Source organism: Ananas comosus, linkage group 13 (genome assembly GCF_001540865.1).
Source record: "Ananas comosus cultivar F153 linkage group 13, ASM154086v1, whole genome shotgun sequence".
NCBI lineage: Eukaryota > Viridiplantae > Streptophyta > Magnoliopsida > Poales > Bromeliaceae > Ananas > Ananas comosus.
In genome coordinates, this window is record NC_033633.1 from 7,855,523 (window position 1) to 7,880,537 (window position 25,015).

At 42.9% G+C, this 25,015-nt stretch overlaps 1 protein-coding gene across 2 annotated transcripts in view; it reads right to left on the reverse strand.

The window, feature by feature from the left end:
* LOC109719509 (protein phosphatase 2C 70) overlaps window positions 1-25,015 on the reverse strand; it is a 60,204-nt gene that overhangs the window by 26,560 nt on the left and 8,629 nt on the right. For both annotated transcript variants that reach the window (XM_020246244.1, XM_020246245.1), the window contains exon 8: window positions 4,291-4,426. In XM_020246244.1, coding sequence (XP_020101833.1) covers window positions 4,291-4,426 — 136 coding nt within the window. The remainder of the gene's footprint in view (window positions 1-4,290; window positions 4,427-25,015) is intronic.

Here is a 25,015-nt window from a genome sequence, read left to right on the forward strand (position 1 = left end):
TCCAATCCCTCCGCTTTCACCACAGACATTCATTTTTTCTTCACAAATTATTTTATCAAAATTTGTAGTACCGCGAAACTTTTGCCAAATTAGGGAAACAAAATCGAACTCAATAAATAAATTTTAAGACACATCAAACATAAAATTTTATTTTTGCGTTAGAAGATTGAAAATACTGATAAAATTAAAAGTTAAATTAAATTAATTGATACTTAAATTTATTTAATTTATTTGTCATATAATTTATCGCTTAATTTTTTTGATAGATCTACTAATTTTTTGAAAAAATTAATTAAAAAATAATTTTTTAAAATAATTTTAAAATTATTTTTTGTATTTTATAAAAGAAAGACTGTAATATGGTTAAAAGAAAAAAGAAAAAAAAAAGATGTCTTTGCATTTTAAAAATTCTAACCTGTAAAAATTTCTATTCTGCATCAGATATAGTTGTACTTTACATACAAGAAAGCTTATATTAGAATTATGGTTCTAATTTTAATTTCTTTTTATTTAAGGAATTATTATCAATTAATTACTTTGATTTGTTTTATATTAGAATTCCTATTCATACTAGGGTTTCTAAATACTTATAAGTTAAAAACAAGTGGCCAAGCCTTCCTTTTGTTTTCATCAATTAATTTTAGTAAGAAAGAAATATTAGGGTTTTTACCTCGCTTGTTCTATTCTCCAATAATGAAGATATTTCTATCACAGTTTCAGCATCCTAATTCCTAAGAACTATGAACGAAAGCAGGCCTGCCTGTAGTGAAATCCGATAGCACTTATTTGATCCACCATACTTGATGATATGCCTCCTGGATTAATGCATATAGCTTCATCAGTATGAGCTGCCAAGAGATGGTTTTTGCTAACATGTAGATCTGCGTTGACCTAGAGAAACCGCAACATGATCGAGCGACTAAATTTTCCCACCTTTCCATCTACGATCTCTTGAGCTGGATTTTTCAAGCAGAAGCAGTTCTTTAACTACTAAAATAGATTAAACTCATTAAAGGGAAAAGGAAAGCAAGAAATCTGTTCGCATTCTTTCATATTAATAAAGAAGCAATCCATGGTTCAGTTGAACAAGAACCAAATTGCCTAACAGTCCTCTAGCTATACTCACATGAATCCTGAAGTTGAGAATAATCACATGAATCCTAAAGTTCAGATTTGGTCTATCCCAATGTGTTCATTTGCACACTGCTCTTCAAAATATTTTGCATATTAGTTTTGCGAAAGAGTATCAAGTAGAGTTTAAGAGTCATAGAAACATATAAACTGAATGGTCACGAAAGGCGATCCACTAGAATGCATAAAGATTAGCTAATGGCAAAGAGACTAGCCAGATTGATCTAGGGTTTGTGCAAGACCAATGCGTCCAAAGAAAAGTTTCAAAAGCCCTATATATTTTTATGTAAAGGAAAAAAATTGCAGCATAATCCTCCAAATACAGAAGTTTAGAAGCTGACTGGTGCCATGATAAAGGACAGGTGTAATTAGGGCCTTTGCTACAATCGTGAGAAAAAGTAGACCATCAATCAAGTATGATTCTACGTTAGCGTTCCTAGTGATGGAAGACCATCAGATAAAATAACACACCTTAGAAATAGATTTGCCCTCAGGAGAGGGTGTCTATTATTTATATGAGCATGACTAACGTAGGAGCGAGGTTTTAAGTGTCCGTCGGTACGGGCCGTATCTATCATGCCGTACCGTGCCAACAAGATACCAGCACGATACAAACCCCATGCCGATGGCACAGCTCAAAACCCTCTATTCTTTAAATTAGTAAGTAATTTCCTTAATAAAGTTCAAAGGATGTGATAAAAAGACATAATAAATAGTTAGAATATTTTGTTGCTAAAGAAAATAAATATTTCATGCTATTATGTGTCGGCACACAAGAATTTTTTTAACCGGCACACATAAGCACGGCTCGGCACGCACCGTGCCGTACCGTGCCGGCAAGTTTCCAGCACGACCACGTGTCACGGCACTTAAATCCTTGTGGAGTATTTCATATGTATTGTGGATTAGGAAGTAAGTAGATTCCAACAACACAATTTGAGCAAGGATGCTCATAAATGAAATACTTATGAAATCACAGGTTTCCAACTACTGAATTTAACAAGTTTTCTTAACAAAAGGACCCTCCTGCTAAATGAGTATTTTTCATATATTGGAGTGTTCATCTAATATCAAAATTACAATAATTATCAAAGTATCACCTTAACTCTAAGCCCACATGGACACCTTTACATAAGAGGGTTGTCCAGGCAGCGGCAAACATTGATTAAGAACATTTGGATAATCTAGGTACCAAAAACAATAGGTAGCCTCCTAAGCACCCCCTACCCCACTTTGATAGTCGCCTAGGCACTTCTTAGGCAATTCATTAAGATTTTCACATCAAGTTCAAATATTTATTAAAGTAAACAATATACTTAGTTCTACTTTCAGGCCCCGTTTGGATCGCAGGATAAGCGGGGATAACGAAAGTTATTCCCGCTATTCCGCCAAACGGGGTGAAATTTGGCCGGGATATTTTATCCCGGTCAAACCTTGCTATTCCCGGTTATCCCGGAATAGCAAGGGATTTGCTATTCCACCATTTTGGTTTATAAATTTATATTTATTATACATAATTATATCATGTTAATTATTAAAATATTATTTTTATTACATAATATTATATATTGTATAATATAAATATATTAAATCAAATTAAATTAAATATTAAAATTAATTCAAACTTTAATTCGTAACCTTATCGTGATAAGANATAATTTATACTCTCAAAATTAAAGTTTAAAATTTAAATTTAAAATTTTATATTTTATTTTTTTTAAATTTAAATATGATCTTAAATTTAAAGTTTGAAATTTAAAATTTAAAATTTTGAATTTAAAATTTGAGATTTTAAATTTCAAAGTTAAAATTTTAAATTTAGAAATATAAATTTAAAAATTTAAAAATTCAAATTCAAATATAATAAGTGGATAATATCATTATTTTTATTTACAAAACCCATTATCTTTCTTATTCCATCTTACCTAACCAAACGCAATTTTTTTATTCCCAGGAATAACCCAATTTTCATCCAAACGCAAAATTGATCTAATCCCCGCTTATACCTCAATTTATACTTATCCCTGGAATAGCCACTTTTTCCTTATCCCCGAACCAAACGATACCTCAAAGAACAAAGGTTATGTGATAATAACACAAAAGAATATGATCGATGACAATTAAACAAAACAATGATGTGATATCTCTTTCGAAAATTTTATGTGAAACATGAAATTGGACCTTCTGTTGTAACATAGAATTCACACCTATCTTATGTTTTCTCCTCTTTTTTTCACTTTTACTGCTGATTTCCAATATTTTCATGAAGAATTAATGAACAAATAGTATAGTAATAAAATATTAAAGGTGGACAGTAAAGTAGTAATAATAATATTAAAGGTGGACTACATTATATGAAGTTCTTATATTGGGCTATTAAGACAGTTTTCTTTCAATCATTTTGCAAATTATTTTTCAGAAAAAAAAGGTTGTTTAAATGACAGCCTAGATCATTAAGCAACCCACCTAAAAGTTTGGGTTTGCCTACGTAATTAGGGGATCCCTCCAGCTAGGGATCCCTCACCACTGAGACAACCTTGATAGATGTTGATCCTACATTATACCAAAAAATAGTGATACTCTTTTAGACAGTGCAATTAGGTGAAGAGGGATCGGCAGGTGGTTGTCAATGTTATAACATATATGCATATTAGAGCAAGTTACCTTTCCTTAAACATATAAATATAAGAACTCATTTGGAACGAAAAAATACACAATATTCAGTAATTTCTTTCAAAATACCTAGCTCTCTTATTAAGAAGTATACTACAAAGGAAAAAAAAATGAAGATAACACAAGTACGGAAAATATATATATATGTAGGGCCTTTATCATCTATAAACCTCTTTGCACATATTTACAACATAAAAATTAAAAATTCAAATCTAGGTCTGGTCTTCGAATTTCTGTAAGATGATGTTAGTGTACAAGTAAATGTTCGTTGAGGCCCCTAAGCATGATTGATAGTGCAACACATTCTATATACTCACAGAGGAAAGTACAGCTAGAGCACCCCTGACCAGAAAGTCTAACACATATTATACAAAATAAATCAGCCAGTTTTTAAAACCTAGAATTGAATTGTGATTGTAATAACAAATTATTTATTAGTTGTATAAAAGCATAACAAAACAAAGTTCTGAGGATCAAGGAAAATACCTCATACTGATGATTCATTGTTGCTTCTGTTAAACTAAAAGCATCTCTAAGCACATCTGACGCATCAGAACTCAAAAGAACCCTTTCTTTCCTCTCAGGATTAGACAAAATATTCGCTATATTTTCAGGAAGAATCCTGGCAATGAATATACAAAGAGTGGGGATCAGCCAAGCAAAAGAAACAAGCTATGTTGTGTAAAGTGTAAACATCATCAAGTAAAACAGAAATAAGACCATATAAAAGAAGTATAGAATGATGCCTTCTGTGACAGGTCCATAACCAATAAGCCATAACAGTACAATTACAGACAACGAACAAACAACAAACAGCTTATATGGGAATAAAAAAAGATGTCATTCTTCCTTTTCTGCACAAACCACACTAAGATAATGCTAAAATGGGAAGAAGCACTTACGTGAGAGAAACAATTGATGTAACTCAATAAAATATAATGAATTCACTCCATTAAATTTTAAAGATAAAAGAGTCATAACCTGAAGCTTCCTTAAAAAATCTATTACATATTATGAAAGTGTAGTTTGGAATCATACGTGGCGGCATACATGGCACCACCATGTTCACATGGCCATTTGGGGCACAGGGTGGGGAGTTTGGAATCATACGTGGCGCCACCATGTTCACATGGCCATTTGGGGCACGGTGGGGAGGGAGGGTATGAAGCCCCCTTTTTTCTCTCTCTCTCTCTCTCTCTCTCTCTCTCTCTCTCTCTCGCGCGCGCGCGCGCGCGCACGCTCGATCTCTTGCTCTCTCACTGTAAGGAAGTGAATTCTCGAAATCCGAGAGTTGGACTTCGTTTAGATTCGACTTGTTGTCGAGTTGGTAAGGTTCAGAAAGTTCGGATGCTGAGGAAATGCAAAAAGTGCATTGGGACAGACCCGCGAGAGCAATGAAGTGAATATGCTCAAGTGCAGATTTTTGTGCTCTCGGGGACCGGTCCCTTCCCAGAGGGGACCAGTCCCCGTAAGCATGTTTTCGGGAAGTTGCTCTCGGGGACCGGTCTCTCTGGGAGGGGACCGGTTCCCGTGAGCTTGTGCGCGAGGATTGCTCTCGGGGACCGGTCCTCCCTTTGAGGGACCAGTCCCCGTAGCCCGACATGCCCAAGGATGGCTGCTTCATGGTTGCAAAGTTGAGGGGTCTTTCAGCAATTATAGCATGAGATGAGGGGTTATATAGTATTTCCCCTCTCTCTTTTCTCATTTCCCCTCTCCCACAGTTATATTTTCTCTCCCTCTCTCTCTCTAGAAGAAAAGAAGGAGAAGAAGAAGAAGAAGAAGGAGAAGGAGACATAGAAGAAGAGGGTCATCTTCTTCATCTCTTTCTCAAGTGGAGCAAGCTTTTGGAGGTAAGCTCTAAACCCTACAATGGTGGATTTCTAGGGTTTAGCTTTTATACTTTAAAATCGATTTTGTTGGAACCTAATGGTGCTTAATAGTTGATCCTAGCATGGATCTAGGGTTTTGTTGGTGTAGTTTGCACTAATTGCAAACCTAGGGCACCAAAATGGGTAGTTGAGAAATAATGGGTTTTGATCTCAATTGATTGGTCGTAAACCTAATTGCTAGGTATCTAAACGCGTCGGCGAAGACGGTTCGTCGATTCGTCGAGTTGGTGAAGAGATATTGCCAAGCGAAGAACGTATTGGCTTCGTTTCTACTATAGGAGCCGAAGTGGCGTGACGAGTTCCATTCCTAGAGTTGTAGCATCGCCTACAAATGGGTGGTGACCATCCCGAAGCAGTTAAGCTGCTCCCTATGTCTGAGTTTATTATTGATCAAGTTTGCATATTGAGCATGATACATATAGGTGCTAGATGGTTATTGTTTGTTGCTTACACTTGCATGCTAGTGGTAATGTAACTTAGTTGATTTAGCCTTTGATCCTAGTATACATGAGAACTATGTGATATAGCTTAAAACCCTATATGTGATGCTGTATGATGAATTGGAACCTAGGTAAATAATAGCCTAGTGATAGTGTACAAGCAGTGTATCAAGGACACTTAAATTGATGACGAGTGGCATCTCGTTAATGTAAACCTATGACGGGTGGCATATGAGAACCTTAGTGTAGCTGAAACACTAGATTGATGAGTATAGAAACCTATGGATTCTATGTTGATGATTCCGTAGTTGGTAGGGTATTCCCGGTTCACAAAGATTGGATCGTGCTCACATAGCCTGTCTACGCTTGTAGTGGTCGCTCCCTACAGGCTGCGCACTCCGGAGTATTTGACACTTGAAGGGCAGTCAATAGAAATACCTGGACAGTCAGCGAGCTGTCCGCAGGCGGTCTCGGGGGATCGTTCAGCAAGGCTTCTCCCCTATGAGACTCAAAAACGTGAGATTGAGAATGAGTTTTCGGTTTAGCCGAACGATTGGGTAAGTTGATGAAAAACATTATTGTTGAACATAGTAGTATGGTAGCTGGCCTTACTATTAGTTACATGCATTCATTATGTCGGATTGAGGCATAGTTAGATATTCACATTCATACCTGCTTTATTATCGTTGATGCTTTCAATTACGCATATCTATCTATCTTTTCCTCTTCCTATACCTGCTTAGACCTAGTAGGGAGATCGGCGGAGTCGGCGGCCGAACTCACTGGGAACTATGAACAATAGTTCTCACCCCACCTTGTTGCAGGTCTGAGTTCGAGTACTCCAGTTGAGGATCGTGGTAAGGGATTAGCGCCCTAGTGCTGGTAGAAGCCTCCTTTTTGCATTAGACTACCATATATATATTCGAGAGTAGATGATGTATAGGTGTGAGGCTATTTTGGAAAATGTAAACCTTATGTTCATGTTTTGGAAGTTAGGTGTAATCAAGTTGTATTAAAAAGGTTGAATGAATGTAATAGCTTAGCATCTCTCTTTTATTCACTTGTATGTATCTTACTTGTGATGCTTGCTCTCGATTGTTTAGCACTTGTTGTGCTCTCGCTATTGTTATGTGATCGTGTATGTATCCAAGTGTTTCCTGGGAACTTGTTGTACATGATCTCGTCGCTTGAGCCTTGGGCGGACAGGGGAGGTCCTGTCCGTTCGGCGTCTGTTCGACGCGCCCGAACCGAACCAAATTGGTAACGGGTCTCGGGGCGTGACACTCACATTTTTCGTCAATCTCTTTCGCATCTTTTGTTGTACAACCTACTTTTTAAGTAATAGATATTATAAAATAAAATTTTAATTCAATACATGCAATCCAAACCATATTAAAAAAAAACTATGTATAAAAAATTACATAATTTAAATTTTTATAATGAGATTTTAAAAATGCAGTGTATAAAATTTACTTTTAGGCCCAGTGCACAAAATATTTCTCCTCCACCACTCTATCTTTTATTTCTCAACTATAACAAATTATTGCTAGCACTCAATTTATTTGTGCATCGTATGCACTAAACTTATTTTTTGAAGATTAATATCATAAAATTAAAATATAATCAGATAGATGCAATCTACGCTATATAAAAAGTCTATATGCAAAAAATTATAGAGTTTAAATTTAGGGATAATTGCCTATATACCCCTCATACGTTTGAAAATATCCGATTTACCCCTACTTTTTTTTTCTTTCTAAAATACCCCTCATATGTTCCACCGTTATTGCAAAATACCCCCGCAGTTATCTCCTGTTAAGTTAACTTGGGTTACACGTGAGTTAAACATCTACCACAGTTAAAAAAAATTAAAATGCCAATTTTGCCCTTAACTTAAGGGCAAATAAGAAATGTTGGTGACGGTAGAGGGGTATATTGGAAAAGACCAAAAGTCAAAATACTTTTTATGCCCCTGACTTAAAGGGCAAATAAGAAAGTCAGTAATGGTGGAAGGATATATTTGAAAGGGCAAAATAGTAATTTTACAGAGTTAACAGAATTAATTAATAGATTTTAACTCTAGGGGTATATTAGAAATAGATTGGAACGTAAAGAGGGTATTTTCAATATTAGCCTTAAGAAGGGTAAATCGGAAAGTCGGAAACTTTTCAGGGGTATATAAGCAATTGCCCCTTAAATTTATATAATATGGTTTCGAAAATTTGCGTATAGGATGTATTTATGCACAAAACAATTTCGAACCCGCCGATTCCATGGCATATTTTGTCACTCTGACCTGCCGCCGTCACATTCCGTCGCGGGAGCACGGAACCTGCTGATCGTTGGATTTGCCCGCTTCTTTTTTCTCTCTTTCTCCCTCTCCCACCATGCAACGGTTTTTGGATTTCCTCTCTCTCCTCTCTTACTCTCACATATCTATCAATCACTATGTTCATAAAAACTTCTCCCACTCAGGAGGCTTTCCCCCTTTCTCTCTTTCTACAGTCATCTGAAAAATGGCAGTGGCGGATGGACATTAAAATGAGGCAGCAAATACACCTTTTGCTCTAGTAGTATACTCATTTTCTTCTTCTGTCATTGTTGCTTTTGTTATGCCATTTTTCTTCTAATGACTTTATTGCTATTGTTGCTCATACCAGTTCTTCTTCTTTAGGGCCTGGTTAGTTTGCGTATCCTGTCAAGATTACAGGGTATCCTACAGGATTTTTTTCAGATTTCTCTATTTGGTTCATTCGGCAAGTAATACGGTTGCAGTAGTAATGGCGCAAGATAACCCCCAAAATATTACCAGAGAGGGGGGTGAGTATCTTAAATTACCGACTACAAGTTATGCTGCAACTAATACAAAATTATAAGATTACCCCTCAGCACACCGAATTGACAAAACTTAAATCTAAAATAAGTTTAAATTTCTTATTCTCATTATCAATTAAAATATTTAAGTTTGAATTCAAATTTTAAATTTTTTAATTTGAGTTCAATTAATTCAAATTTAAATATAAATTTGAGCTTCAAATTTAAGTTTAAATTTAAATTTAATTTGAAATTTGAATTAAAATTTTGACTTTGAATTGAATATTTGAATTTGAATTAAAATTTGAACTAAAAAATCTAAACTCAAAATGAAATATGAATTCACAATTTGATGTCAAATTGTGAATTTGAATGAATTTGAATTTAAAAGTTGAATTATGCAAATATTAAATTTGAATTTAAAATTTTAATCCAAAAACTAAATTTGAATGATCCAAAAGTAGAATTTGGATGTAAATTTTGAATTCACAATCAAAATTTGAATTTGAACCTTGAATTAAAAATTGGACTATAAATTTTAAATTTTGAATTTAAAATCTAAATTTAAATTAAATATCTGAATTTAAATTTTAAATTTTGAATTCAATTTTTGAATTGAAATTTGAAGCTTGAATTAAAAATAAAAATTTGAAATCAAAGTTTAAACTGAAAACAAGAATTTGAATTTAAAAATTCAAACTTAAAATTTAAATTCAAAACATAAATTTAAAGTTTATATTCAAATTTTAAATAAATGTGTATAAGCCTATAAGGTATTTGTGGAGTAGTATAAACTTTATTATTATGATTACCAAAATATATAAGATGAACCAAACAAAATAATCTTACATACGTAGTAATCCAACTTTACATTACTGCACTTAGCCAAAAAGAGTAATGCAGCATTAGTAGTAATCTGAATCACATATGTCAGATTACTAATTATGTTGAGATAATAAGCAATGCTACATAACATGAACCAAATGGACTCTTAGCTTATTCTTTTATTCTTCTTATGTTTTTACCACTACTATAAATATAATTTATTATTCTTATTATTTTATCTTTATTCTTTTTTTAGTCCTTATACTTTTATTCTTATGCTTTTACTGCGGCAACTACTGCTACTTCTTCAGCTTCTTCTACTTTAATTTTCTTTTTATTCTTAAGTTTTTCCTTTTTTGTTTCTTATTCTTTTACTATTTATTCGTTCTTTAGCTTCTTTTATTTATTGCTTCTACGAAATCGGCCCGCCATAAAGCGCGAGTGCCTTCAATAATATATATTAAAAATGTTGTTTTCAGTTGTAACATAGAGGTAATAACAAGAAACGAATGTCAGAAACAAATGAAGGGTGCATCAAAGACCCTTACCTAGGTAGGGCGCATATATTGGAATAAGGTACTCTGCATAAATTAAAATACTAATTCTTATACTTACCCCTAAATAGGGGGCTAGTATCAATTAGAAGAAAATTTCTTCTCTATGACTGCTTGACATGAAGTTTGTATCCTATCAATACCAATATGCCATCTGAGGGTTGCATACATCTAATCAAGGGCAAAATGTAAACTTTGCCTATTTAAATGTATGAACATCTTGTTCGGCACATCCTTTGGACTGCACACATCTAATCATGTAGAAACCGACAAAATTCAAAAATTAATGAAATTGATTTTTGAATTAAGGAATTTGGAAATTGCATACATCTAATCATGTAGAAACGGGCAAAATTCAAAAATTAATGAAATTGATTTTTGAATTAAGGAATTTGAAAACTGAATTTTATTTAAATTTTGGTGATTCCGAAGAGAGAATGGCTAACTTCACGAAACGAAAACGAAATCCAACAAAACTTCACCACTTGAAAGGTTTGACTGTGCCGGAAGTCGTGAAGTCCATTTTCGGATTCGGCGTGGCAACAGCCGAAAATGGAGTGAATTTCGAAAATTCACCAAAATTGGAAATTTGAAAATTTCGCAAAAGTCCCTATATTTTATGTAAAGATTTCCGCGATATCTGGAAAGAAGAGGATCCTTTGCGAAATATACCTCCTAGCAAGGGCTTAGTTTCAAATTCAATCAAAAGAGGGACTTATTAGCAATTGTATCCAAACTATATATATTGTATTAGGGTTTTCATCAACCCTAATTGACTATATCGTAACCCTAAGCCCTACAGCCGCACCCTTCCGCTCCACAGCATCCTGCCGGCGCCCCGAGCCTTTAGCCACCAGCCCCAACCGTCGGAGCACCGACAAAGGCAACACCTTCATCTCTCCCTCAACTCTATTCCTCTCTCTCCAGTTCTTGCCCCCGAGGTGTTCTGGAGGGGCCCCACCGTCGGCAGCCGACGCCAACAAGCTTCCTATAGTCCGGCAAGTCACCCTCGATGGCCGCCAGCACCACCGTGCTCCTTCTTTCCTCAGCCAGGCTACACCAGGGATTTCTAGATCTTGGCCGGCGATAGCAGGGCTCCCCGTCGCCGCGGCCCACCTCCGACGACCTCCAGAGGTCCTTCCTGTTAGGGGTGTAATGTAGGCCGTGCTAGGCCGGCACGGCCCACATTACTCGGGCCGAAACGGGGCCCAGCCAGGATTCACATCCGAGTTGTGCCGTGCCGGGCCTGTCACAATCAACCATCCGGCCCAGCACGACCCCCAGGCCCGAAAGGTCCCGGCAGTGCCAAGCTTCGTGTCGACCCCTTAAAATTTTTACTTTTATTTTTTAAAAAACATAAAATTTTAAATTATGGTCAATTAAGTATTTCTATTTAAATCTATATTGTGATTGAAAATTTTCAAATTTATAAATATTTTAATTTTTTAAAAAAATTATAAATTATTATTATTTTTATTACTTTAATTTTTTAAAATATTAATTTAGTGGGCTTTCGATCCATCGGACCAACTTGTTTGACCCGATGGACCAAAAACCCCCCTCCAAAGGCCTGCCAATGCAGACCTTGAGAAGAGGAGCTCCTAGGGAGAAGGGCCAAAACCCCCTCCAAAGGTGTAGCGGTGCAGACCTTAGGAGAAGAGCTCCTGGGGATAAGGGCTCCCCAGGAGCTTAGACCCCAAGCCCAAGGCAATTTTGCCTTGGGGCTTGGGGTCTGGGCCGCCCTGGCCCGGTCGGCACGGCCCGCTGCTGTGCGGAGCCGCCGGCCTATCCTCGACTCGACACGGTCCAGGCCCGTTACGGGCTGGGCCGTGCCGAGCCGCCGGGCCGAAATATATAGGCCCAGCACGACCCAAACTATCGGGCCAGACCGGCCCCACGGGTGCTACAGTACGCGTGCCGTGCTGCAGCCCGGCCCGAGACCATGCCGGGTTGGGCGGCCCCGCAGCCGCTCGGCCCGTTTTACATCCCTACCTTCGGCGCTACCCCGATTCCCCCGTTCGCCGTCGTTGCCCGAATTCAAACCGAGCCAAGTTTTGCCCGAGTTGGCCTCGGGCCTCCTAGCCGCGCTGTCGCTGGTGACCACCTCCCTTTTCCCCCTCCAACCGGTCTTGACCTCCCCCTGCTAGAGCTCAACGCTACCAGCCACCGAAACCCAAAGTGAAGAAGTACCGGGCTTAGCTGTTCGGGCTAGGGTCTGGCCTCGGACCTTTACATCCTACCGTCGTCGGCGCTACCCATAGACCCACCCGGATCGCCCGGCTGCCCGAGTCCCGATTCCCCCGTTGCCGTCGTTGCCCCGAGATTCAAGCCCGACCAATTTGCCCGAGTGCCTGGGCCTGCCTAAGCACGCGCGTCCGCTGGTGACCACCTCCCTTTCCCTCTCCAAGCCGGTCCTCTGACCTCCCCTGCTAGAAGCTCAAGCGCGGCACAGCCACCCGGAAACCCAAATGAAAAGTATCGGGCTCTAGGCTGTGCGGCTAGGGTTCTTCGGAATCCTCGACTCCTCTGTTCGGCCAATCCGTAAGCCCAAGCAATCCCAAGAAAGGTGAGCACTAAGCTCTTTTTAAGTCTTGTAGGCTATGGGGCTTCAGACTATAGTTTCAATATCCATGCCTTCGAATGTCTAGCTAGGCTTGTTGACCCCCAGGACATGCTAAACTTCGGGTTACAAGTTGCTGCCGAAAGTATCCTCAGAGCTCTCATTTCCGCTCCATGATAGCGACCGTTCGTTCCGGTAGCATTGATGCCCGTCAAATATCTACAACATTGTTCAATCCGAACTTGGAATCGCGGTAGTAATAAAAGCCGCCATCTTTGTTGGGCAATATAACTGCAATTATCTTGTATGTTTAGGGTCTTCTATATATTGATTGTTGTGGGGTTTGTTCTCAGTCAAACGCAGAGTGAAAAATTGTAGGTGACTGCTTCGACTGCATTGGTCCAAGGTCCAGTGGCCTTTACGAACATAAAATGGTGTTTCGGTGCACAGTTTCCGACAAAAATCACAGCGATTGCGAAATCTGTGATTTCGGTTCGGGATTCACGTTCCGAGACATGGATGTCCAGTCTATTCCAGGAGCTATTGCTGTAAAATTCTGGTCCCAAGTGGTCCCGTTGATCTGGGTAGAGTTAACACGTGGATTCCGGGACCAAAATTGGGATTCTCGAACGCCGGTAAGGTTTAATATAGGTTATTTCACGCCGTTCTTGCACCAAATTGCGTGCGGCTGGCCGATACTCAAAATGAGTTGTTTTGTGACCAACAAGAAAAGCGGCACGATGACTTCGGTAGTGCTTTGAAATCACTGGGGGGCTGAACCTGAACTCTAAAACACAAAAATCGAGTGATTTCAAGCGGCAGTTTCTATGCGCGCAGGTTGCTGCTATTCGTTGAGTGTAATTAGCACCATTATTGGCTGTCACACAATTGAGGTTTTTGACACGCTCTGGCTTGCAGCAAAAGGGCCTGTCAAGTGTACGCAGGCCGAAACTACGGCATCTGCGAAAACCAAATATGCTATTTTCGAGCTCAACTGATTTTCTTTTGGCCGCATCTTTTGTGCGCGCTGTCCAACATCATAAATAAGCGTGTCTCAGGACAGCTGGCGGGGAGTATGGCTAAGAATTGACTCCAGTTCATTCGGGACACATCCCCTCATAGTTGGCGGCGGTGTTCTGACGAGTCGATACGACGATCCGCGCGCGAAGTTTCTTTATGACCGTTTAAACGGAATCCAAAATTAAGATGCATCTGCGTTTCATTTCGCTAATTGGCATGATGATCATGGGCTTTTGGTACACATGTAGCAAAGTTTGGCTTAATTACCGGTTTGGGTTGGACTTTGCATAGATCACCGCAATCAGCGGGAGGGCACATCACGTAGGGGTCAGAACGACCAACTGGTCATATTCACTGTAAAGTGGGTGCTTCGAGCTGATAGTTGTGCAGACAAATATTCCCATTTCTTCCTTCACTCACATACTGCACATATCACTTACTCTTACATGTTGCTTTTCTATATCATTCAAAGCATTAATAAGGACAAAATACATTAAAAAACCTGTCAACTGCCCGATTTTTCACTTTCCTCCCGACTTCTAAAAACCTATATCTTACCCCTTAAAAAATATAAAATTCATAGAGGCTTACACGAGTGTTAACAGTGATGACAAAATAACCAAATTTGCCCCTCTCCCTCTTCATGCTCCCTCCTTAATCATCGCTTCATTCCACAGTCCTCTCCCCTCCGTCCTTCGCACATCCTCGACCCAGCTCAACCTGCCGCATTGCTCCCACAATTTGCTCGCTCTATTCCTGCACTCCCGTGCCTCTTTCTTCAGCAACGATGGGTATCAAGACTCGCGTTGGGGCGGGAACGGAGGGTGTGGCGGACGTAGTGAGGATGGGTAAGGAGGGCCGAGGCGCGATGGTGTGGGAGAGGACGGAAGGGATGGCGAAGCGAGGCCCGTGCGCCACGGCCGAGGACCCTCACCCGCGAGGAAAAGAGCGTCTGCGACTTTTGCGCTGCTGAGAACGGGGAGATACAAAGGTGATTCTTTGGATAAAACTATACTAATAAATAAGTAAAATAACGACCAAACGCTCCTCAAACTGAAGCAGAGGCTCGGGTCCGAAGTAAACTTTTTTAGTCTTTAGCGGTAAAATGTAGATTTTTAAAGCCGGGGATGGAAAGTGAAAAACAAGCGCTGTATGACGGGGGGTTTTTTATAATTTACCTACCATATATTACTCTGCATAGTCGGCAGCTACTTCTTGACCTGTTGCTGCACCACACTAATCCCCAAGTTGACTCACCCATTCTAGGACGTACTTCTCCCATCCTAAAGCATGCTGTAATCTCGTTACCTTTGGGCCCCTTGCACCCATCCAAAATACTTAAGCGCGGGTTAAGACATTCGATTTTTAGGCCTATGTCTCATCTTATACTATACGCAGCTATCTCTGGCTGGTCTTCACATTCTCCGCCTTACGTCCTGAAGTCTCCTGTCGGGTCAACTCACCAAAGTACAAGCGAGTGTGAGACTCTCTCGCTAGCCTGAATCGATCCTTGTGTGAGCTGCACTCTACCCACAACAGTCAAACCACATAACAGCCTCCGCTCATCGCGCCGTTCGTTAATCCAAGTTCAGGCCGAAACTCATCTCAACACGTGATGGTAATTGACTTTGAACGCAAGCCTAACGCCGCGGCGCCGAGGGCATTACTATCCGGGGGTCCCATCCTACTACTACTAACTGCTCTCTAGCATCTAATTCTCTCTAGCTCTTGGCCTTGCCACCTACCCAAAATTTACAAGCAGGTTAAGAATTTGTAGCTCTATTTATCTTACATATAGCACTACCCGCGCGTCTCACACTGTGAGTAGGCTCCTACATTCTTGACATTGGGTGATCGTTTCAGGTCCGCGTGACAGACGTATACCTATCATAAAAAGGACTAAAGTCCCACTTGGGACGGCAGAGCGTCATATCCCACCGTATCGTATCGTGCCACACAAGATCATTGCACAACTATGAGCCTCCGTACCGATGGCCAAACCTCAAAACTCTCTATTCTTGAAATTAGAGTAATTTCTCAACAAATTCAAAAGATTTGATTAAAAATACATAATAAATAATTGGCAATCATTTCTTGCTAAAGAAAAATAAATATTCATTCCATATCGTTTCCGCACATATATATTATTTTTCAAGACGCAATTCGCGGCACAGTCCGGCATGCACCGGTGCCGGTATCGTGCGGGGGTATTCGTTCGGCACGACCCGTCCACGGCACTCTAATCCATGATTATCCTTATGACTCGACTTACTTGGCTCTCCGAATTTTACGCCATACAGCATTGATATTCAGCAAATAATCGCTTTTCAGCAAGTCTACATAGAATCATAACATAAAAAAAATCGCACACATACACATTAGAGTACTTACACCCTAAAGAGACATAGCAGGTTAATGACCACCTGACTAAGTGTACCAATCAATATATACGGATAAGAGCCAACCAAGTCGTTCCATTCGTGACAGTGTGGATCAGGTTCGGCTGCATTTATTGGCACCCCCGCCCCGAAATTCCACTAAAACATTTGGCACGGTCGGGCGCACCGAGCGATCCGCCGAACAGACCACGCACCTCTTCCTGTCCGCCAAGCGGCCAAGCAAGCCAGATCATGTACAGATAAAGCGCCCAGGGAACTGCTTAAAATAACATACAATGATGATAACGATCACACAATGCACTATAACTAAGAGCAAGAACAAAGTTGACATATACAAGATATAACAAAGAGAGATAGTCTACTATTACCAACCATTTCAATCATCTTAGCACATTTGAATATATACATATTTCATTCTTCCAAATGTGATACATGTTTTCCTCAAAATACAAGTAGCTTCAAACTAACTAATGCAAACATCATCTAGATACATCCCGAGGGTACCTCTAATCATAAATGAAAAGCCTACTAACTAGGCTCAACTTCAGGCTCCAATGCGCCTTTGCCGCGTCCTACGCTCGACTCGCCTCTGTGTGTACCCTGTTAGCCACCCAAACCACATTGTGAGAACCATATAAATAGCTAGTTCTCCAGTGGGTTTCCGACTCTCCACTGGCGCTGCAACAAGCCGGTCAGTGCCGACCATCCTGCGCAGGTAACTCCTCGTACTTAGAATCCGGCTCCTCGAGCGACCTCAGGAGACGGTCGCTGGCGGTACGAACACTACGTACGTAGCAGTCTGGGACATTATTCTCCTGTCAACGCAACAACCGGTTAGTCCATTTCTAACCATGTAACTCCGTCGGCATAACTATATTACGCGACTCAACCTCCGCCATACACCGGACGTACACCACTTTGTATCTAGTCCTAACTCTTAAGCGTCGTGTTGTCGGGCCGCACACACAAACCACATCGAGCTTGGAACTAACAGCTGCTCGATCCATCTCTGCCAACTAGAGATCTATACTCGACCGACCTAGATCGAATTCTGCTTCAACGATATAGTTTTACCGTTTTCTCTCACGTACCTACACAACACTAGGTTCACCGGTCCTAAGTCTCTAGTCACACCTAGACTAACAAACAACCTCTTTACTTCGTTCTTAAATGCAATCTGTCAAACCAACACTGGTCACACCTGTGCCAGAATCACATACCAATTTGGCAACGTTCGGGTGCATCCGGACGGAGCCGCGAACTACAGCCATTTTGCGCGCGCACTCAACTGTCCGCCAAGGCAAGCAACCAGATCATGTACAATAAGCGCCCAGTGGATGCTTAAATCACATACATGATCGATACGATGCAACACAAGTGCACTTACAACTAAGAAGCAAGAACCACAAGTAAATATACAGTGTAAGCAAAGCGAGACTAGTCTAACTATTACAATCGATTCAACATTTACATCATTGAAATATATTACATTTCATCTTCCAAAACGTGATACATGTTTTTCTCATCAAAATACAAATAGCTCCTCAAAACTATCCAAAACATCATCTAGTACAACGTGTACTTCTAGATGCATAAAAGAAAATGCACTAACTAGGCCTCACTTAGGCGCTATGCGCCTTGCCGGCGGTTTCCTCGCTCGACTGCCTATCCGTGTGTACCTGTAACCCCAAAACCACATGGGATTAGAACATATAAATATACGTTTCCAGTGGGTTCGAGCCGCCGACGCCCGCCGGTTTTCCACTAGGTCTAAAGCTGGCCACCGATAGAGAGATAGAATAAATATACAAAAATGAACTGCACTACTCTATCATGGCCATCAATGATAATAATGCATGTCAACCATACTAACCTATCATGCTAGTATCCATGTCATCGAGTATATAAAGGTCATAGTACTTGGTAACTACAACATAGCACATATTTCTACTCAAGTAATAATGCAAGCCTACTATTATCATTTCATGTTTATTACCCCAAACTCTACTTGGTTACCCGAAGGTTCATCCTCGACTTCAGCATCTCATCTCATAGGTAGGAAAGCTGCACTCGCACGTACCGAACCCGTCTGCGGGACAACTCCGTCTGCCCCTAGTGAAGTAACTATCCCCGAACTCGTGGCCTCGTGGAGCGACCACCGAACAAGCAAAACAGACTAGTGAGTTAATCCCATCCTCACCAAGGAGATCCGCATCTACAAGGTCAATTGCCTCTGCTGCACAAATACAATGCATCTAATCTCGGATCTTCTCTGTCGCCTAAACCATGTCCATGTTTACATACACTAGAACTCGATGCCAACTCGTGTCGAATTCTTGTAGTAAGCTTTCTAGCTAGTTGACACATGCCACTTCGTTCATGTTAGTGTTTCTAAATTATCATCTATTCCATGCCACCTCTCCTAGCTACATATGTCTAAGTTCGACTCTTTATGCCATTATAGGATTCCCATGTCACAAGACCCAATCCTCATGCTACCCTAGTCTATGTGTCCAACCCATAGTTACACTACTAAGAAGCATGCAAGGAATTAGAATTTGCAACTATCTACTAATCCTATAATGCAATATGATCAAGCAGATATATAACTTAGACATAAAAAGAAATCCGGATGCTTCGGGATGACACCCCCCACCTTTTGTGTATACGGAGGCTCTAGAAATGCGCTTCGGCGTTCTTTACGACGAAGCCTCGGTCTCCTTGGTCCAAATGATGCTCAATCGGCCTTATTTTTCCGATAGCTCTTGACCCGCTCGACGAATCGAAATTCCGACTTCGCCCCCGCGTTTCGTTACCTAGCAATTAGGTTTACAAGGCCTCAAATGAGATCAATCTCATACTTTTCTAAAAACCCCATTTTGGTGCCCTAGGGTTAGCATCAAGCTAAACCCATCTCAAAACCCTAGATTATAGCTCCAATCCTACCATTCATGGTGCTAGGGATCCATTTGATCCCATCCAAAGAGCTAAAACCCAAAAACCCTAAATTTCACAAGCTAGGTTTGGATAGCTTACCTCTTAGCTACACCAAGTAGAAGAGGAGAGGGAGAGGAAGATGTCGAAGGTCTTCCTCTTGATCTCCTTCTTCTTCTCCTTCCTTTCCTTCTCTTCCTTTCCTTCTTCTCCTTCTTGTTCTTCTCTTTTCCTTCTAGAGAGAGAGAGAAAGCAAGAGTGTGAGGGAGGGAGTGAAATGAGAGATGAGAGGGGGAAGAGGGCATATGCCCCTCTATTGTAACAATATCCATCCAAGCCTCTCCACTTTTTACTCTGTGCACTGCCCCTCACTTGGCATTCTGCGCCCAGAGGGACCGGTCTCCCCGACTTGGGACCGGTCCCCGAGAGCTTCAGCTCGGGTCACGCATTCGGGTACCGGTCTCTCTCCGAGAGACCGATCTTCGGGAGACCGGTCCTTGCCTGTGAGACCGGTCCCTGAGAGCAATATTTTCAGGACTTAGCCAAATTTCTGGCTTTCTCGCTGGGTTCCCGTTCGGGGACCGGTCCCTCACCGCCAGGGACCGATTGCCTCAAGCAACCCCGCAACACCAGCCGATAGGACCGGTCCCTTCCTGCCAGGGACCGGTCCCCGAGAGCAATTTTGCTCCAGTGCAGATTTTGCACTCTTTGCTCTCGTGGACTCATTTCCAATGCACTTTTGGTGATTTTAATATCTTTGGCTTTTCCAAAGCACACCAATACGACCCTTGGTCGATTCTGGATGAAGTCTAACTCTCGTATTTCGAGAATTCACTTCCTTACATCCTCCCCTTCTAAAAAAGAGTTTCGTTCTCGAAACGAATTCAATAACTCATACCTCATTGCATTTCCGTGAAAAGATGAGGATAATGCACTTTCATCGATTCCTCGAGTTCCCACGTAGCCTCACGATCGCTGTGATTGGTCCAACGAATCTTCACATAGGGAATCTCACGGTTTCTCAATTTCCGCACTTCTCGAGCAATGATCATCGCCGGAAACTCTTCATAACTTAGATCTTCTTGTAGATCCGGCGGTTCATAATACATCACGTGCTCAGGGTCGTGGATATACTTGCGAAGGTTAGAAACGTGGAATACATCATGCACCCCCGCGAGCTTCGGCGGTAATGCAAGTCGGTACGCTACCGCTCCAACACGTTCCAACACTTCGAATGGCCCGATATATCGAGGACTAGCTTTCTCCGCACTCCGAAGCGTTTCACACCTCTCATAGGTGAAACCTTCAAGAAAACGCGGTCACCCACTGCGAATTCCAAGTCTCTACAGCGTTTGTCAGAATAGCTCTTTTGCCTCGACTGTGCCGTAAGTAGCCTCTCGCGAGCGAGACAGACCTTCTCTTCCACCTCCCGCAATATGTCTGGGCCCAATACCGCATGCTCACCTACATCGCTCCAACATATAGGGGATCGGCACTTCCGTCCATATAGGACCTCAAACGGTGCCATCCCAATGCTAGCTTGGTAACTGTTATTGTAGGCGAACTCGGCCATCCTCAAATGGTTTGCCCAACGACCCTTATAGTCAATGACACACGCTCGCAACATATCCTCCAGAATATAGTCCTCTCTGACTGTCCATCTGTCTAAGGATGAAACGCGGTGCTGAAATTGAGCCGTGTGCCAAGTGCTTCCTGCAGGTTTTTCCAAAATTGCGTAGTAAAACGGGGGTCTCGATCTGACACGATCGACTTCGGAACCCCGTGCAACCTCACAACTTCATCTAAGTACACCTGCGCCAATTTGTCACCCGACCAGGTGGTGTGAATCGGTAGAAAGTGTGCCTACTTGGTCATACGATCCACAATCACCCAGATCGCGTCGTGGCCACCCGTCGAACGGGGCAATCCGACCACGAAGTCCATAGCAATATTCTCCCATTTCCAAACGGGGATAGGTAGACTTTGGAGCTTTCCCGCTGGAAATCGGCGTTCAGCCTTCACTTGCTGGCATACCAAGCACTGCGCCACATAGCGCCCAATGTCAGCTTTCATGCCCGGCCACCAGTACTGCATTTTTAGATCACGGTACATCTTGGTGCCGCCCGGGTGAATACTATAAGGAGTCCGATGCGCTTCTTGTAAAATTAATTTCCGGACCTCCTCGTTTTCCGGTACGCACCATCGGTTTCGAAACCGAAGCGCACCCTCGGCGTCTACACTGAAATCACCGCCGCGTCCACTCTCGATGTCCCGCCGCACCTTTTGGAGATTGGGGTCTGCAGATTGCAAACTCTTAATCTGCTCCAACAAGGTCGGTTGGACAACGAGAGCCATAAGCATAGGCGGGGTTTCCGGAGCTACTACTTCGAGATCCATACGTTCCATCTCTCTCCACAGTGGCTCTTGACGTGTGACCAACATAGCCAGATTCTCCACTGACTTCCTGCTAAGCGCGTCGGCCACCACGTTTGCTTTTCCGGGGTGGTATAGGATTGTAACATCGAAATCCTTTAGCAACTCTAACCACCGCCGTTGCCGCATGTTGAGCTCCTTCTGCGTGAAAAGGTACTTCAGGCTTTTGTGGTCCGTATATATTTCGCATCGCGCGCCATACAAGTAGTGCCTCCATAACTTGAGAGCAAACACTACCGCGGCTAACTCTAGGTCGTGGACAGGGTAATTCTTCTCATAGCTTTTTAGCTGACGGGACGCATAAGCGATCACCTTCCCGCCCTGCATCAGAACACACCCTAAGCCCGATTGTGACGCGTCGCTATACACCACGAAGTCTTCATCTTGCACCGGTAAGGCGAGCACCGGAGTCGAAGTTAATCTATCCTTCAACTCTTGGAAACTCCGGTCACACTCACCGCTCCACACGAACTTCGTGCCTTACTCCACCCTCAGAAATGACATGCCCAAGAAATGCAACCTCTCGGAGCCAAAAGTCGCATTTCTTAAACTTAGCATACAGCTTCTCCTCCCGAAGGACTTGAAGCACGATTCTCAGATGCTCGGCATGTTCCTCGTCGCTACGAGAATAGATCAAGATGTCGTCTATGAAGACCACGACAAATCGGTCCAAGTACTCCTTGAAGACACGGTTCATCAGATCCATGAACGCTGCCGGGGCGTTAGTAAGCCCAAACGGCATGACCGTGAATTCATAGTGTCCATACCGCATACAAAACGCGGTCTTTTGCACATCTTCCGGCTTAATCTTGAATTGATGATAACCGGACTGCAGATCAATCTTTGAATAAACCCGAGATCCTTGCAACTGATCAAATAAATCATCGATCCTGGGCAACGGGTACTTATTTTTTATCGTAACCTTGTTCAACTCGCGATAGTCTACGCAGAGTCCAAACGATCCGTCCTTCTTTCGCACAAACAGAACCGGGGCTCCCCACGGCGATACACTTGGCCGTACAAATCCCTTATCGAGGAGATCTATCAATTGAGCCCGCAGCTCCTTCAGTTCTGCCGGCGCCATCCAATACGGAGCCTTCAAGATAGGTGCGGTTCCTGGAACCAAATCTATCACGAACTCGATCTTCCGGTCTGGCGGCATTCCCGGTAACTCCGCGGGAAAAACGTCCGGGAACGCTCGGACCACGGCTAGTTCCTCGAGTGTCGGAGTCTTCCTGTGGACTTCTACAACGGTCGCCAAATAGGCCATACAACCGCTATTAATCAACTTCCTCGCCCTCGTCGCCGACACCATCGCGGCGAAGCGTGAGCTTCTACAGGCCCGGTAGGTGAATTCCTCTTGGCCCGGCTCTCGAAACGTTATTACTTTACTTCTGCAGTGAATAGTCGCATAGTACTTCAAGAGCCAATCCATTCCTAAAATGACGTCGAAGTCTTTCAACTTCTTGAACACCAATATACGAATGGGCATTATCCAATCGCCCAACCGCACCGGACAAGACGAACGCTCCTTACGGACTAGAAAATCACGTCTGGGGCCCGATACTCTCCAAGTGCTTTTACTCTCTTGTAGCTCTATGTCATGCATGCGTGCAAATGACCTACTGATGAATGAATGCGTAGCACCTGTATCAAACATAGCCCTGGAGCGAACTCCGTTAATTAAAACCATACCTACGAGTACATGGCGATCCCCCGCCTCAGCAGGTTCCTCGGCTTGGGTTTGGGCGGCAAACACCCACCCACTCGGAGCCGATCTCGTCGCCTCAGATTGGCGTGGTACCATCGCACATCCAGCCGACGACGCAGTAGGTGGGACACCTCCATAATGCGCCGGAGTCGCCAGAGCCGATGCGACCGAAGGGGCAGGCGAAGTCCTCATTAGACAGTAGCGGTTGATATGGCCTGCCTGTCCACACGTGAAGCACTTCCCTTCCCGTTGATCACACATCCTTGACTCGTGGTTCCCACCACAGATTGTGCACCGCTGCGGTCCGCGGCCCTTGGATTGCGTTCACGGGTACTTCGGGGGCCTTTTTGACTTGGCTTGAGCTCCCGAACTACTTTGGGCCCGCTTCTTGCCACCGTCCTTCTCGGACGCTTCTCGCTCCTCCCGGATGTGAGCGTTTCCTTGCTCCGCCCACAACGCTCTGTCGAGCACCTCCGCGAAGGTAGTGAGCTTCAGAATGTGCACCGCCCGGTAGATATCAGCCCGGAGCCCTCGCTCGAACCAATCGGCTCGATCCCTGTCATACCGCACTACGTCGGGGACGCAATCAATGATGTGAGAGAACTCCCGCTCATATTCCGCTACCGTGCGGCTACCTTGCTTCAACTTTCGAAATTGCTCCTGGAGTTTCTTCTTCTCGCTGTCGAGGAAGTAGTTAACATAGAACAATCCCCGAAACTCCTCCCACGTCAACGGCGGAAGGTCGGAAGCTCGGTTTCTCTTGATTCGCTTCCACCAAACCTTCGCCGTTCACTCCAAACAATGAATGACGAGGTAGACCTTGTCCCTCTCCAAGGTGTAGAGGTCCTCGAACAAGGTCTCCATTGAGTCCACCCACGACTCAACCATCCATGGCTCGACCTTCTCTCCCTCGAAAGTCGGTGGATTAAACCTTCGGAACTTCTCGAGAGCCGCAAGTGCGCACTCCCTCTCCGCCTCCAATGCCGTCGCATCGGGTGTCGTAGAACCCGATGCCGCCGGAGGAACGCTCGCCGGCGGAGGACGTGCCGCCACCGGAACTGCCGCAATGCCCTCACCCTCAGCCACCGTAGGCGCACGAGCTGGAGGCGGGGGCGGATCACGGCCCTCAGTCACAACTGCAGTTGCCGCCGCAAAATGCCACTCCATAAGCCCTTAGAGCTGCTCGAACCGACTCTCCTGGCGCTGCACAATGCCGGTCAATGCCGACACCTGCGCACGTAACTCCTGTACTTAGATCCGGCTTCCTCGAGCACCTCAGGAGACGGTGCGGAACGGACCTACGTACGTAGCGTCTTGGGGACATTATCTCCTGCAACGCAACAACCGGGTTAGTCATCTAACCCACTTAACTCCGTCGCATACACTATATTACGCGACTCAACTCCGCCATAAGCGGACGTACACCATTGTATTAGTCCTAACTCTTAGCGTCGTGTTGTCGGCCGCCAACACAAACTCCTCGAGCTTAGAACTAACACCGCTCGGATCCATCTCTAGCCACACTAGAGATCTATACTCGATCCGACCTAATCGGATTCTTCTTCAACCGATATAGGTTTACGTTTCTCTCACGTACCTACACAACACTAGGGTTCACCGTCCTAAGGTCTC